This window comes from Xenopus tropicalis, chromosome 3 (assembly GCF_000004195.4).
Source record: "Xenopus tropicalis strain Nigerian chromosome 3, UCB_Xtro_10.0, whole genome shotgun sequence".
NCBI lineage: Eukaryota > Metazoa > Chordata > Amphibia > Anura > Pipidae > Xenopus > Xenopus tropicalis.
In genome coordinates, this window is record NC_030679.2 from 84,278,086 (window position 1) to 84,295,716 (window position 17,631).

The 17,631-nt window shown below is 37.2% G+C and overlaps 1 protein-coding gene across 2 annotated transcripts in view; it reads right to left on the minus strand.

Annotated features, from left to right (window-relative positions):
* Window positions 1-14,884, minus strand: part of pfkfb3 (6-phosphofructo-2-kinase/fructose-2,6-biphosphatase 3) — a 37,826-nt gene extending 22,942 nt beyond the window's left edge. The window contains 1 exon segment of one of the 2 annotated variants that reach the window (NM_001142184.1): window positions 14,743-14,884. In NM_001142184.1, the coding sequence (NP_001135656.1) occupies window positions 14,743-14,758 (16 nt within the window). In that variant the 5' untranslated portion in view covers window positions 14,759-14,884. 2 annotated transcript variants of the gene reach the window in all.
* Between the last annotated feature and the right edge of the window lie 2,747 nt (window positions 14,885-17,631).

Here is a 17,631-nt window from a genome sequence, read left to right on the forward strand (position 1 = left end):
GTTTCTTTATTTATGAATGGACCCTGCATTTTAAAATTTTGATAAAATAAGAGAACTGCTTGATAAATATGATTAGTTCCCCTGACTCCTCATCAACTATAAAAGCTTTATGATATGTAAACACATACCCCATACCACACAAAGGCATTAAGTTTGCTGTAACCCATGGCAAGCAAAAAAGATCTTCCCTTTTCAACAGGTGACCAGTAAATGCTATCTGCTGATTGGCTGCTATAGGTTACTGCATCTAGGCAAATTTAGTGTCTTTTATTATATAATCCCATAGGGGAATAAACAGCCATAACATAACAGTTTTTGCTAGCTATGAAGAAAATTCATGGGCAAATAGTGCAACCTTTTTCTGAACTTCTATTTTGCACAGTTTCTGGAGTTAAGATTCCTGGAAATGTGAAGCACTGGAAGTCTTTGGAACAAAATATCCACACAAACATTCAACTAACACTGGGAAAAGAAAAATATTTTGTTAGTATGTTAGTAGGTTGTATACAGCAGCAAGACAATATATCATTATCCACTGTGCGGGGGGGGGGGCACATAAAAGATCCCCCATGGGTTAAGGAAGGAAACCACTCATGTGTAAGAGCCCTAAACAGGTGACCAGTAAATGCTGGCTATGCCAGCATTTAGAACTTTATGCAAGCTGTCTAAGCGTTAAATACTACTCATGTCTGACAGATAAACAGCGTACATAGCTGAAATACTTTTGAAGACTTAAATCCCACTACACACAGTTGCGCAGCTTTTACACAGTTCATATTACACATTCTGTGAATCCATCAAAACAAAATGAGAGAAGGGTTGTAAACAAGTGTGACATTATGTTCCTGAAAAAAAGGGCCACTGTAATACAGTCTGTAATACTGTTTTTCTCTGAGTTGTACTTTATTACTTTGATACGTTCACTGTGAGATCAGGTCTCCATATAAATGCATGCCAGGTCCATTCTGCCTGGTACAGCTTGTTCAGTAGATATGACTATCCTACAAAGATCTGGCAATCATACAAAAGTTTATGAAAGAATGCTTAATCAAAAGAGCTGCATACGCATTAAGGTTTCAGTGGCAGAGAAGTCATTTTACAATAACATCATAGGGGTGGGAGTGAATACAAATGTATGTATGTATGTATGTATAACTTTATTTATAAAGCGCCACAAGGGTACGCAGCCCTGTACAATCTTACAAAATTACACACAGGGAGGACAAGTGTTATAATAAATAAATACAATAAATATATATATATATATATATATATATATATAAATACACAGGGAGTAAGTGCCATGTGGTATGAGACACAGTAGGAAAGAGGTCCCTGCCCCATAGAGCTTACAATATAAGTGAGAGTTTACAATCTAAGTGCAGGGTATTAGAAATATGTTTGCAGCCTCTAATATCTAAAATATTTGGTTCTCTTGGTGAATGTGACCAAGGACATTTGTGACCAAATGGTAGACAATCTACTCATATAAGACTCCTAGGCAAGATAAGGTTCTTTCCTCATTTTGGAAGTGTCTCAGTGTAAAAGTATAGCCCTTAAAATGCATCAGTTAATAGCTTCTCCAGCAGAATCCTGCACTGAAATCTGTTTTTCAAAAAAGCAGATTTTTTTATTTTTAATTTTGAAATTTAACATTGGGCTAGCAATATTCTTCATGTGCTCTGATAAACTTCATTCACACTTTACCGCTGAGCTGCACATTGGAGCTCCCGCCTCCCTCCCCCCCTCAGCAGCTGATCAGCAGGACAATGGGAAGGTAGCAAGATAGTAGCTCCCAGTAGATATCAGAATAGCACTCAATAGTAAGAAATCCAAGTCTGGCTTGGGACTCTTCCAGTTACATGGGAGTAGGAGAAACAATAGGTTATCTAAAAGCAGTTCTAATGTGTAGCACAGGCTCCTTCTGAAAGCTCAGACTCTGGCACAATGCACTGAGATGGCTGCCTACACACCAATATTACAGCTAAAAAAAATACATTTGTTGGTTCAAAAAAAGTACCCCATAAAAGTCATGACAGTATCCCTTTAAAGCTTCAGTTCACTTTGGCTAGTCCACTTCCATTGTTCTGCTGGACATAGCAACTTGAGCCCTCACTAGTTTATGTACCAAACAGAATATTCTGTCCATGAAGTTGTGCCAGTCATCCAAGAGTGGCTTGACAATAAACAGGCAGGGTGGTAGATTTTACCAGGCTTATGATACAAACAAACAAAGAAAATCTAAAGATATGTTTTTCAGGAGTTTTAGTCACTAAGAAAGAGCCACACACAAGAATATCTTACCACATGGTGCTAATGTAATAAAAGTTGTAAAGTTTGCTCCTAGCCTAGCAACCTCTAGTAACAAATGGGATGTTTGATTTTACACCAGTGATAATTAAATGGTACCTGACAATAGGTTGCTATGAGTTACTAGATGTGCTGCAAATTTTTTGGGTTAGAAGATTTGGCCTAGTGAGTTATAATTATCACTATACAAAGTAAATGGGTGTATTAAGTGTATGAGAAGAGATCTAAATCTGAAATCTAAAGCTGAAAAATGTGTTCTGTGAAACAGTGGATTACAATTGCATTGATTCCTATGACTAAACCTTAAAAATCACAGTTGGTGCTGTGGCCGTTGTTAAATTGTAGGAGCCCTTTTCAACTTATAGCATATTATGCTAATCAGAATTGCATAGCCTCTCCCTTGCCTTGCAACACTGTTATAAATTGATATTACACAACAGTAAATGGCGTGAAGTTAAAACGACTAGCTTCCGATAACAGGAAAATGGATTTCATAATGAAACGTAAAAGACAGGCAAACATTTTACCAATTACACCATTTTTATGACAATTAGGAAAGGTAAAAACACTTTGCAACTTAGAAGACGTGCTAAACAGCCAGTTCTCCCAAATAAGTTTCTTCATGATTTATACTGTAAAAACAAAATCACATGACATCAGAAAATCCTTTAGCAAGTTGTAAGTTTTAGGGTAATGTCCCACAAAGATATCACTCACCTGCAATAGATCTCTGCTACTGCAGGCGATTATTCTCTCCTACAAAGTTTCCTCCTGCAGGCAACTCCACACAACTTCAAAAAAGATGAATCAATGCGTAGGCCTTTCCACCTTTCCCTTTGTTGCCAGTGGAAAGGTGTTTCAGAGAGATTAATTATCCATGGTAGCAGAACTCTATCGCAGGCAACTAACCTCTTCGTAGGACATTACCCTAAGGGGCACATTTACTAAGACACGAATTCGAATTGGAAAAATCCGATTGGAAAACGAACATTTTGCGACTTTTTCGGCGCCTTTATGACTTTTTCGGAAATTGTCGCAACTTTTTTGTTACCAATACGATTTGCGCGAAAAAAAAGTTGCGACAAAATACAAGCGCATCGTAACGGCTACGAAAAACTCGTGTTTTTTCGCGCAAATCGTATTGGTAACGAAAAAGTCGCGACAATTTTCCGAAAAAAAAACGCAATCGGACGCATTCGGCCCGTTCGTGAGTAAGTAAATGGGCCCCTAAGTGTGGGGCTCATTTATAAAAAAAAAAAAAAAATGGGCACATTTGCAACTGGACTGACAAAACTGCTCAATGTTGATAAATGACCCAGCAATGCATTATGTTGGGATGGTACCAGTTGCAAATGATGTTCATAAACAGGTAGTGCTTGCTATGCCAGAAACATAAAGGGCATTAAAAATGTATATAATAATATATCCTTACTAATTTTATTTTTACATTATATGAAAATTCTCTTCACTGCTCCTAAGGCTGGCCATAAGAGTGTACTTTTCACGTGAAGATATAGTGACTCTCTCTATGGTGAATACAGTGCTTGGGTACAACAGAAGTCCAATATTAATACATCAGACATCCAAGCATTGGAGTGTAATGTATCCCTTGTGTATTTAGTCCCAAAATTAGTCTATGACCAGCAACAGAAATTAGCAGCCAAGAGTTCCCTGGATAACACAAACTGCACTTGCCTTTACAATCCCCAGTGTCTTAGATGATTTGGCTGATGCCTGTTTACAAGCATTAAATGCAGTGGCATTAGGTGTTTAACCCAAGACTTGCCAAAGTGGGTATGATATTTGTACTGTATTTTCATTAATTCCTGAAATCAATACAATCTGATGTGTAGCCAAAACTCACTTCCTCTAACAGACTGGCTTATAGAGAATAAAGAAGAACTCACCAGCACTCCCTGGCTCCTCCGAAATGTATTCCGCCTGGTGCACAGTATCACGAGGGATCGGCACCATATAGACAAATAAGAAAGTATGCCCAAAAGTTTATTAAATAAATGCACTAATTAATTAATAATAAGGGAAATTCTATCCAAGCCCCCAAACATAGGGACCATAAAATTGCCCTGTGCCAGTGCACAAATAAGAATACAGTACATTTTGTTCTAAGTAGACAGCGGGCAATTTATATAACAAATTCTCAGTATTCCAAAACAGTTTCTATGTAGTAGTTATGAATGATAGAATTCTTAAAGCAAAGGATCCTGTTCTTATCATATATTGTATATTACATGCTGTTCCATTCACGCCCAAATGTAAAAGCCAGGACATAATATTTTGGTGCTTTTTTTTGGCACATTAAGGCTTCATACATTCATTAAATAGAGTGATGTAATGATCACATGAAGTATTTTATAAAGCTGGGTTACAGTACGAATGAAAACATGTTTTCTTCCGCTCAGCAAGGATCCTTGTTTTGACACAGGCTGCTTGTTGTGAAAGTTCCTGAAAGCCCCAACCAATCTTGTGCCGAGCACGGGGAAGTGTTTCTGAGCTGCACGGGCTGTGCATGCAGAGAGCACGGGCTGGAACACCTGCCAACCAGCTATGGGAATTATACACAGGCATTTCACTCTCTGCTCTTAGGAAAAACACAGCTTTAACCCTTTCTGAAATAGGGAACAGTCAGAGCAGCACAAACACTATTCACAAAGATTTTTAAATTATTGATTCATAGATAATACAACTGCATAATAGACTTCTGCTTACAAAACAGTCACAGCAAAGGGCGAGGAGGGGTTGTATACTGGTATTCTTATTATCCACCTTACTAGGAACAAACATCAAGTAGCTTTAGTTTCTCTGTTTGTCATGTTTATCTCAAGGAAAAACAAAAAACATACAATTTTTATTAATTAAAATAGCCAAAAAGTATGTTCAGCAAAAGCCCAATTTATTGAACTCACATTGAAAGAAGGGGTATAATGCCCCTTCAAAGCTTATCATTAACAGTGAAATTTGGTCAGTCAGGCTTTATTTACTATACTGGTAGACACTTGCATTTTTAACTACATTAGCAGCTTGCCGATGTGAACGTGGAGCAAGAACTATAAGAATTCACAACTGATATGTATATGTACTACTTCTGATTAGTCGGTATTTGTATACTGATTTGTATAAATCTGTGTCCTGTATCTATGCTTTTTTTTAGCAGAGACTCTGCCATAATCAGCATGTGAAGCATCTGTATGTGGTTTGAACTGCCACCAATCTCTGGAACAGCACAGTCAAATGCCCCATATGCCATTAGCCTTAGTACTGCATTTTATATATCCACTGGTGTATGACAATGTTTACACTTTCTAGTGACTGGAATTTCAAAAGCAGTGGAATTTTATACAGGTATTTACAAGAAGCGAGTGTATATATATATATATATATATATATATATATTTCTTGCAATAAGTCATTGCTATAGAGTCAAAGAAACACCCTACCAATATGAATAAGAAATAATTACAGAATACATTTAAAAACATAATTGGTTCAATCATTCTTCTGGTTTAAAAGTATAATATTTGTTACCGGTATTTCTGAAACATCTCTGCCACTGTGGTATGTATAATATTTAAAATTGCTATCAAAGCACAGTAATGGCATTGGTATATCTTGGAAAATGGGTGATTTGAATTAAGACTGAGATGACAAAGATTCCAGCATACTAATAGATATAAATCCAGACTTTTGAAAATACTTTTCAGCAGGTCTTAGTGAGGGCAGGGACAAAAACAATCCATGTTTGGTCAGTTCCTTGTATAAGCAGTAGAAGGATCTCTGTGCAGTGCAGCTAGGAGTTGAAACTAATCTCTGCATGATCAGGAGAACAATTTGCAGCAGTTCATGCTCATTTCCTTCTAAGCAGCACGGGGTGTCCATGCCCCACTCACATGCTTAAGAAGCAGTACTGGAAGTCTTGCACACCTGGGCTATATGGAAGTAAGTGGCTCCATCTAGCTAACAATGGTACAAATTGTATTGCCCTAGGGCAAATGTTATCCTTTTTTTCTTAAATCTTAAAAGAAAAAAAAAGTGTGTCCTTTGTGACTGTACACACAAAAAAATTAAAATTTTTAATATGATACATAGTTTCTGAGCCTTGCATAAAATTTTGTAGATGATAATAAAAGCCTTTATCATCACCTAGAAAGCATGACAGTGGAAACCAAAAATAAACTTTCAGTTTAATTAAAGGAATAGTATATCAAATTAACTATTAATATGATGTAGACATTGATATTTTGAGGCAATTTGCAATTGGTCATTTTTATTTTTTTTTCATAGTTTTTCCATTATTTAGTTTTTTGTATGTATAACTTAATTTATAAAGCACCACAAGGGTACACAGCGCTGTACAATCTTACAAAATACAAACTTACACACAAGGAGGACAAGTGTTATAATAAATAAATACAATAAATATATATAATTGCACAGGGAATAGGTGCCATATGGTATGAGACACAGTAGGAAGGAGGTCCCTGCCCCGTAGAGCTTACAATCTAAGTCTTTGTTCAGAAGCTTTCCAGTTTATTTCAGCAGCTAGTTGCTAGGGTCTTATTTACACTGACAACCAGGCAGTGGTTTAAACAAAAAACAGGAATATCAATAGCAGAAGGCCTGAATAAAAAGATAAGTAATATAATGTAACAGTAACAATTAAATTTCAGCCTTACAAAGCAATCATTGGATGCTGGGGTCAGTGACCCCATCTGAAAGCTATAAATAGACAGAAGAGGAAGACAAATAATTAAAAATCTATAACAAATAAACAAGGAAAACCAATTGCAAAGTTGCTACAAACAGGGCACTCTATAACATACTAAAAGTTAGCTTAAAGGTGGACAGCATCTTTAATGCTCCCTTCTAAGCCTATCCATAAAGTATATTGCCCGTAGGTGATGTGAGAATCACGTACAGGTACAGAACTGATAACAGGCACAAAAATATCATTAACATGGCTTATGCAGAATCCATTTTTATGGCACAAACACATTGATCACCTCACTTTGTCACATGTCCCATGTTTATTACCAGTTATCCAATATCAATATATTTCCTGTACCCAACTTGCTCGAGTCAACTGAATATGGTTTACTATTTTAAAGTAGACAGAGATTACAGGGTCGGCAACATACCTATAGAAAAGTATTGATTACATAGTTTTTGTAATGAGTGGGTAAGTAAAATTAGTCAATATCTCTTGCCAGATATACTGTGCTTGTCCTTGACTAATACATTAGAAACCCCAAAGCAGGTATAATTTTAGGCAATAAGTTGTACCCGCCACTGTAATTTCTGTATGCTTGCAGTCTGTACATAGTACTTAGCTATGTATTGGTCCCTTGTTCATTTTCTTGTTTCATTTCCTGTTCGCTCACCTACACAGGTGAGCGAACAGACTGAAAGCACGCTGCCTGGGTCAGATAATTGAGGAAAATGTAATCAAACACAGGCCAATCAATTATCACTTTGCACTCTACCACACAGTGTCAATTGCTTGCCCTACATTTGATTAAAAGATGCCTTTAAAAGAACACTATAATTCTTCAATGGCTATCACAGGCAATTGCCTCTGAAATGAATGGGAAACATTATTTCACCTGCCTGCCAAGCTGAAAAATGCTCTACATTGCACCATGTTCCATTGCTGCAAAAATGCGTCCCTGCATCAGTTTGTATTTTCAAGAACCTGCTTCTGTCAGGCATCATTGGTGTAGCAATATGATAAAAAAAAGGTGGCTGGGCATACCAGCACCAGTGAGATCTTTCTTGATGTGTTTGCAGCACACATTATATTCAGCACAGTTCCACCTGCTGCCTGCCTCAGAAACACCCCTCTGTATTTAAAGACTGAATGCGAGCTGTGCATCCCTAGTATCTGTGCTGCAATTCTGACAAAAGGCAGCAATTTTATTAAAAGACCTTATAGGTAAATGCAACAATAACAGGATTGGCTACTGCTGTCTCCTGTAAAAGATCGCAATTATGAAAGGGCTTTCTAAAAACTTGTTAAAAATATTTGTGAATTATTAGTACATATTATTAGAAAAATTTCTTGGGCCCCAGAGAAAGGGAAGGTAGTAATGCCCACTGCTTCACTTTAGCATGATTTTTAGTATTGCCCTAAGCAGTAGACTTTACTGCCTTCCCCTTCCCCTAGGGCATTAAGAAATTAGCTCTTCCTGAAAAAGACCCTTTTGTGCTCCAAAGAAACCCCCTTTTAACGAATAACTAAATAATTTCCAAAATTTTCTAATGCATATTTTTTTTTTATCAGTATGGTCTGTGTAAAGAAGTAGCTAAAGCTACATAAATTTGTTTTTACCAAATTATTAAATGCTGCAAAAAATGCCTTGACCAGTGTTTTCCTAAACTTTTTATTCCTCATTATAATTAATATTTTCTCATGTAGAAATAAACTTTGACTGTGTCAAAATGATGTAAATTCCGGGAATCCATAAAGTCTAGGAAAGGAAAAAACACAAATTGTCTGTGCGGGGTCACAAAAAAAATCAGTGGCAATTCCAACAAAGCATAAAATATGAGAGTACAGGTATGGGATCCCTTATCCGGAAACCCGATATCCAGAAAGCTCTGAATTACGGAAAGCCTGTCTCCCATAGACTCCATTATAAGCAAATAATTCAGATTATAAAAATTGATTTCCTTTTTCTCTGTAAAAATAAAACAGTGCTTTGTATTTGATCCAAACTAAGATATAAGTAATCCTTACTGGATACAAAATAATCTTATTGAGTTTAATTAATGTTTTATTGATTTTTTAATAGACTTAAGGTATGAAGATCCAAATTACGGAAAGACCCCTTATCCAGAATACCCTTGGTCCCCGGCATTCTGGATAATGGGCCCTATACCTGTATAAAATAAGGGTACTACTCTATCGCCATTTTTGCTCACAAGATTTCTAAGCGCTTCAACGTATCACTTAGAAATAGTGTTGTTGTTGACCAAGGTTCCAAGTCTTGTTTAGTCCATAGGATATTTACAGAGTCCTAAGTATCTCTGACCTCTACAGATTGTAAACCCATCTGAACAGCTGTACTGCATTAGTAACTAACAGTGTCATATTTTTAGGAGTGACATAATTATCGACATCATTTGGTTTCATACAATCCATCAGCCTAGTGACATTTGAAAACATTTCTATACCTTTATTTTTATATATTGTTAAAACAAACCAGTTATTTAAAGTTTTGAGGGCCCTAACATCTCGTTATGCCACTGTAATTAGTGTTTCTACAACACTTGTTGCATTTGGCAAGTCCAGTTACTACTATTTTACATAACTACTAATTTGACTAATAATAACTTTCATGTAGAACAGCGAGGGATAAATAAAACACCCAGCATACATACTTAACATTAGTAAGAAAATTACTACAAATTTATAAAATTGATACTTCCTCCCTGGTTACTGCAAGGAAGCACATTCATAGCACAACAGATGCTAAAGTCATTTGAGGAGATAGATGTCTATCCAAATTTCTATTTGCAAACAGGCCAGCAGTTTCTCAAGACCAAACAGATTAAATAGGATTCACTTCTGTGGAACTGGTTTGCAATACAGTTCTCTAGAATTTGTTAAAATAACTGAAGCTGTACAATAAAAATAAATGACAGAGAACAAGGAAGCAGTTCAAGGCCTTCTCCAAACCAACAACTTGCAGAAGTTCAGTAGAAAAGAAATGTTTTTCTAGAAGCCAGACAAATTAAAGTGGGGCATTTGCTAACTTTTTTCACAATTCATAATTTTTTGCAGCAAAGTAGGGTTTTGTTGTAGAAAAAACTCACAATTTTTTCACAATTGATCATGCAACAAATTTGCTACAAATCTGAAAGAAAAATATCCCATCTAAAAACTGTCTAAGATCATGTAGAAGTCGGTGACAAGTGTCCAAGGTGCCTAACATTTGGCATCCCCAAGGGATTTTTACCTTTCCTTCTTCCTTAAGAACCAAGTTTGAGCACGTATATACATTTAGAACTGATAGGTAGCTAGCATTTTGGGCAAATGTTATTAAATCACTTATGATTATGTTATCCTGTCTTGTGGGAGGAGGACCTGCTGTATGTGCTGAAGCATAGGATACACAAGATTATTAGGGTTGCCATCTCGCCCCTTTAATAATGATCACATATTTAATCCATATCCTGCATAGCTAGTTAGCCATTAATTTAGATGCACAATGCATGGCTGCACATTAATCAGTTCAGTCTGCAGCACGCATCTTAATTAATTGCTAACTAGCCATGCAAGACAAAGATTATAGACACTAAGGAGAGAACATGAATATGACAATGATTGTACAGCTTTTTATGTCTGGTGACATGTCCCCTTTAAACAAGGCTGCAATCAGAAACTTTGGGGCCCTGTATAAGTTATTTATATGGGATCCCTAATGAACACAAGCGCACAGTACCAACATTTTGGAAAAGAGTTCTATTGATAAATAAGCTAATTAACGGTCAGTTCATTGGGGGTCAGTGCAGTGGTGACAGGGCCGAAACTAGGGGTAGGCAGAAGAGGCAGCTGCCTAGGGCGCAACAATTAGGGGGCGCCAGGCAGGAGCCTCTCCTGCCTACCCCTAGTCTGGGCCAGGTGGCCGACCGGGTTGCCTAGGGAGCCAGGTCAGTTTGGCCTGCCCGAGTGGTGATTCTGGGGCTGCTGCTGCCTGAGACAGCAGCCCTGATGCCACCCCCTCGCTCCCACTCTTTTTGCCGCACCTGGTAACTGGCCGCTCGCTGCCGCTTGAGGCAAAGTTCTCACCTTGCCTCATGGCAGGAGCGTTGTTCAGTTGGAGTTTCACCCAAGTTCAAACCCTACACTCCTTCTTGCCCCTGCTCTGACTGTCATAGCTTGAAAGTTACATAACATTTTGAATAGTTTACCCAAACTGCATAAGTTTAGAGGCCCAATGATTTTGCTGTAGGCCCAATAACTCGTAAACCATGCACCAATAATTTACTAACAAATGAATATACAGATGTATGAAAGGCAAACAAGCTTTGGTTTGATCCCTGTGTCATCTCTTCTGATGTTAGGTTTTGGGAAGTTAATCATGTCTACACTGTAAAATAAATGCTTATGTATTCTACAGTAAGGGGATGAGGGCAAAGGGGAATTTATACAACTTTACGCATAGTGCAATCCAAGTAACAAAGAAATCATTTAGTGATATTTTATCTTCAACTCTGTTGCAAGTGTCCCACACAGTTTTATTGCATTTCACAACCATGAAGGTAGGGCACTCTGGCAATGTCTAGAGATGTGGAAGTGTAGATAGCACTTTACCCTACTAAGTGGCACTTTTGCCATAGAGAGATTTCCAAACATGTCTATGCAACAAAAGCCAGAACCTTCCACCATACCTAAAACAGATTTTACTTTCACCCAAGAAAGTATGAAAATGAATGTGGTTGTTAGCATTAGCAAAAGTAGCCAAGGTTTATAACACACAGAAAACAGACATTTTGTTGTTAAAATGTCAGCTATGCAGGGGTGATAAGACGGCACTCAAACTCATGTTTATAAACAACTGCACATGGTGTCTTTATACATGCTTTACTAATTAGGACCAAGGCAAGTGGTTGCCAATCCCCATGCTCAGATAATCCAGTGCAACGTTTAGCTCATTATATCTTTAAATCCTATACTAAAGTGAAGAGGAAAGACATTTATTCCCTTTCAGCAGCAAAAGTGAGGGTATGTTCCTAAGGTTGTTTGAGATTAGAGTTGCCATATTAGATTGCTTTCAAACGGATTCAACCACTTTGGAGTAACTGGTCTAAACGGGTTTATCTGCAAATGTAGAGAAGGAAACAATGCTGAGCGCAGTACAGAGTCTTAGGGGCTGATTTACTAATCCACGAATCCGAATCCCAAATGGGAATAAATCGGATTGGAAACAAACATTTTGCAACTTTTTCGTATTTTTTGCAATTTTTTCGTCGCCGTCACAACTTTTTCGTAGCCGTTACGACTTGCGCGAATTGTCGCGACTTTTTCGTAGCCGTTAGATCTGCTCGTATATTGTCGCAACTTTTTCGTATTGATCGCTTCTAAACGGCGGGCAAAACTTTCAGACTTTGCATGATTTTGGAAGCCTCCCATAGGACTCAATGGCACTCTGCAGCTCCAACCTGGCCCAAGAAAAATCGCAAAATACCGATCATTACCAAAAAAAAAAACCGCATTCGGACACTTTTCGGACGTTCGTGGATTAGTAAATGTGCCCCTTAATCTTCACTTCAAATGGCTATTCATATGAACAATTAAAAGAGGTTGTTTTAGTATGATGTAAACAGTGCAACCATTTTTGTGAATTGTTTATATGTACATGTTAACGGTTCTGTCTTTTGTACCCCTCTATTCTGTAAAGCCCTGCATAAATTGATGGCTCTATATAAATAATAATAATAAGAGTGCTATTCTGAAATAATTTGCAATTGGTTTTTAATTTGCAGTTTTTGAATTATTTAGCTTTTTGCTCATCAGCTCTCCAATTTGGAATTTCAGCAGCTATTTGGTTGCTAGGGTCCCAATTTAACCTAGCAACCAGACAGTGGTTTTAAAGAGAGACAGAAATATGAAAAGAGGAGGTCCTAAATAAGTAACAAAAATTAACAATAACAATAAAACTGTAGTCTCACAAAGCTAAAATAGTTTTTTGGCTGCTGAGGTTCTTGACCCCCATTTGGAAATAGTCAGAAGAAATAATTCAAAAGAAATAAAAAATGAAAACCAATTGAAAACTTGCTGAGAATAGGCCATTCATTCTATAACATACTAAAAGTTAACCTGAAGGTAACCCACCCCTTTGATATACAGAGTTTAATTTTTGTCCTGTGCCACCCTTTCTGCTGTCTCCCCTTTTTATTTGGTTTTCCCCTTTCCTGTTTTATAACTTGAGTCAGCTATGTCTTCTGCCTTTTCTATGTTTCTCCTCCTATTACAGAACAAGCATACAGCAAATGAGGGAGCAGAATTGAGTCACCTCAATCCTGCACATTTTACATATAAATGGACCAGATGCAAGAGAGACCTGACACTTAGGGGCAGATTTATCAAAATGTGAGTTTAGAGCTTAATACATAAAAACTCACCCAAGTTCTATTCGCTAATATGGGATTTTTAGAAGCATATTTATCAAATTGTGAGTTCTAACTTTCACCCATTGATAAATAGGCTTCTAAAAATCACATAGGAATTAATAGAACATGGGTGAGTTTTTATGTATTAAGCTCTAAACTCATGTTTTGATAAATCTGCCCCTAAGTTGTTGCCAAGTTTTATTTATGCTAGAATAAAAAAATGAAAGCATAAATGTTTAAAGTGCCACTTGTACAAATATGCATACTGCATACTTTATGCATTTTTGTGTCTTACCTTCAAGTCTAGACAAGATTGGTCTGGTGCAGGTATATCATGTTCTTACAAACTAAAAACACTGAAAGCTATAAATGGTCATATATTGTAGTATTGTGGTATGTTAACATGTGCAAACAGGGCCCCATCTGTTCCAGGGACATTTAGTTAAGTAAATTTTGCCAGAGATTCCAGGGGCCTTACAATAACAAAACAAAACAAAATATTTTCTATTTTTCCTATTGTGTAAGTACCTGCTGGTTTCGATCAGAAGGCCTGATGTCTAAAGACTAGGGCGCGCAGGTACACAATCATCACTGTGAACATTTTTCTCCATGCCTGCACTTTTTTCCCATTTAGATTAACTACAAATGCCTATGGCAGATAATGACAACGATAATTAGGGAATTCTTTGACCTATGGCACACAATGTATTCAGTGCACATAGTAGAGCTCAAAATGCCATGCGTGCCATAGATCTTGTTTCCAAACTCTACTCACCTGTGTGTATCAGCATCTGCCAGTCAGAGCATTTCTGGTTCATTTTAATTAATGTAAAGTGCATCACACAACACACACTGAATATGGCTCGCCCAGCCACTGCCTGTTGTTGAAATGAGTCTCACAAGCCTTTCAAAAAAATGGTATGGATTTAAAATTCTTAATTCCTCTGGTACTGTTGAATTAAGGGTACAATTTGTACCACTGTTGTATTAGTATTATTATATTTATCCTGACATATTCCTGACAGAGAACTTAGAAGTTTAGTCCCTGATATAAAGGATGCCTGATTTATGAGCTATCCACAATGATAAATGAAAATAAAGCAAACAACAAACTGACTAAAACAAGTGTATATTATTACATTCTGCTCTATTCCCAGTAGCTGCTACTAGACATAAAGAGTAAAATGTAGTTTGGAATGAGCCGGTTCTGTGCGGCTGCTGTGGCAGACAGAGGACTTTAGATACTGATGAGACGAGTCCCTGTTAGAGCTGGCAGTGCCCGCCGCCCCAACCCCCACTCACCTTTCCGGAAAGGCATTGCTGAGGCCTAGAGGTCAGTTGAAGTCAGACGGGATTTATCCTGGCTCAGGAAGGCAGCGACAGCGACTGGACAGCGAGAGAATCTCAAAGAAAGCAGGATATTGTCATATATGGTTATGTTCATCCTCTCTCACGTCACTTCAGGGAAGCATCTCAAACAGAGGAAGTAGACTTTGTCCCGCACGAAATTGAACAAAAAAAGCAATTTGTCGCTGTATTATTCTGCGGGCCTCCCCCTGTTCTTCCTGCTGTTTCACTGGCGTATTATGCACACAGCCTTATTAAAGAGGCATACACGGACTTCTTTGAGAGCTGTCATGCAATTTAATTTCTGCATGTTATTTAAAATGTGTAAATTCTTCATATCTTACAAAAGTAATGTATTCTGTCCAAACTTCCGAATTAAGAATTATTAAAAAAAAAAAGTTGTTTGTTAAACTTTAGTGCTGCCGGGTGGTTCTACGTGATACTACAATATTATCGGTCGCATAGGAAGCCAGTAACCAGCAGCATTGACTGGTAAACGCCCTGACAGTGGCCAAGTGTGATTAAAGCAGTCAGCTATGTAGGCAGTTTCATTGTATAACCAAGCTCAGCATCTGGGAAAACCCTCTAGTACAGGTATGAGTCAGGTATAAGTCTATCCCGTAGTTGTAATCAAATATTTTAATTTTTTTAAAATGATTTCCCTTTTCTCTTTAATAAAAAAAAACACTTGATGCTAGCTGCTTTACAATGATGGCAAAATAATCCTATTGGGTTTAGTTAATGTTTCAGTTATTTTTTAGTAGACTTATATATATAGATATGGATAGTTAAATTAGGTAAAGACCCCTTATCTGGAAAACCCCAGTCCTGGTCCCAAGCATTCTGAGTAACAGGTCCTACACCTGTAAATGCTTTGGCAACAATGCTCTGATGGGAATTGCTCTATGGAATGACAGTCACACTGGCCAAACTAGGGCAGTTCTGGGTATTTCTCAGCAATCTGAAACATGCCTTAGAATCTTGCATATGGATCCCTCTGACACAGATATATTTAGTACCCAGTACTACTTGTGCTCCTGGTTGTTTATTTGAGTGTATGGATGATATGTAATATTAGCCAGGGTAGCTGAAAGCCAGTTGGGTTTGCAGTCAGTTGGTCCAAGTGTAATGTATAGGCAAAATTATATTTTTAGTTTACAAGCCCTTTAAAGAAGCTCCTCTGTACTCATATATGTTTTACTGAATACAGAAATATCAATCATGCAGATACTTCTTATAAACTATATATATCTTCATTAATGCATTTGGTGTCTTTATAGGAAAGTGTAATATAACTTAATAAATCTGAGGGGTTAAAAAAAATGTTAATTTAAGAATGCAGACAGAACCAGGCAAGTTATTTGCAAACATCACTTGATATCTCTTATGTGTATAAATATATATGCTTTTTTAATTTCAGAGATACTTGCTTTCTGTTAGAAAGCAGTGTTGCGGAGCATGACACAAAAACTGTGTCTATAATACACTAAATAGAAGAGATATGCATAGAACCAAAGTTCAGTGAAGGCTACTGTCTCCTATTAATGCTAATTATAATCTGCTTCTTACTAAAGCAGTCAATGGAAAGTCCTGTTGTTCAATTCTTGCTTCATCTTTCGCCCTCTCATGATGACTACCTTGCTTACTCCGTAAGCATGACTATTTCACACCTGCATGTAACGAAAACTCTGGGTACCTTGGATGTCTACTAGCTTAGTGGGCTGGTGCCAAATAGTCTGAAATTTACCCCACTAGCTGATATGGCACTTGGCAAAAAGCACTGTATACTGGTATCACCTAGCATGGCAAGTCAAAGACAGCTTGCACACAAACTTTAGCAGTATATGGGCATCTCTGCAACATGTTAACTGGGAAAGACTTTCACAGGGTTAAACACAGAAGGAAAATTGAATATTTGCTTGAAAAATGTACATATCACTATATTAGCTTAGTAAGCAAGGAAAGATATTGCAAAGCTAAAATTTAATGGTTTAATAGAAGCATTAGCATTGAGGATTTTAAGGTACAAACGTGCATTTAAGGCACTCAAGTTAGCTGGGAAATCTGAGAATAGCAAAACATTAAAGCAAGAATGACCCATAGTATCAGAGAAAGGTAAATTAGTTGATGAGAACAAAGAATAAAAATTTCAGATTTTCAACAAGACAATAAATATTTTAAAAACCAGCATTCAGAAATAGAATCTAGTTGCAATGGCCCTTTAAAGTGGAAAGTTTATTTATATATCTGTTTGGATTTCTGTCACAGAGCAAAATTAAATGTCCTTATTGTGAGCCTCTACAGTAAAATTAAACTGATTATATGTGTCTTAAAAATATATTCCTTTAGGACTTAGAAAATGTTTCTATTGTTTTGTTGATGATTACTGACAATGACTCCTTTCAGAGGTGCATTGCCCTGGGGGATGACTTTTTCTAGCACCTGTTGTTACTCAGTCATTCAGAAGAGTTTCCGTATCTACTATTCTACATTCCAGGTATGCAGCTGATCTTGTTACTGTGGGTGGTCAGCTCTCTACATATGTCCCTTGTTCCATCAGAGACCGAGTGACTAATTTATAACTGGTCTTTGTAAACAAAAAGGAGTGTATGAATTATTATTAATTTTCCACATTACTACCAATTTACAATAACACGGAAATGACCAATTCAGTAACTCACCTAAAGAAGAGTGTTGTATTAAATCAGGGCTGTGGAGTCGGAGTCGAGGAGTCGGAGGCAATTTTGGGTACATGGAGTCGGAGTCGGCAAAAAATGAACCGACTCCGACTCCTACTAAATTTAAATGGGAATAAAAAAAAAAAAATAAAGCAAGTTTAAATGT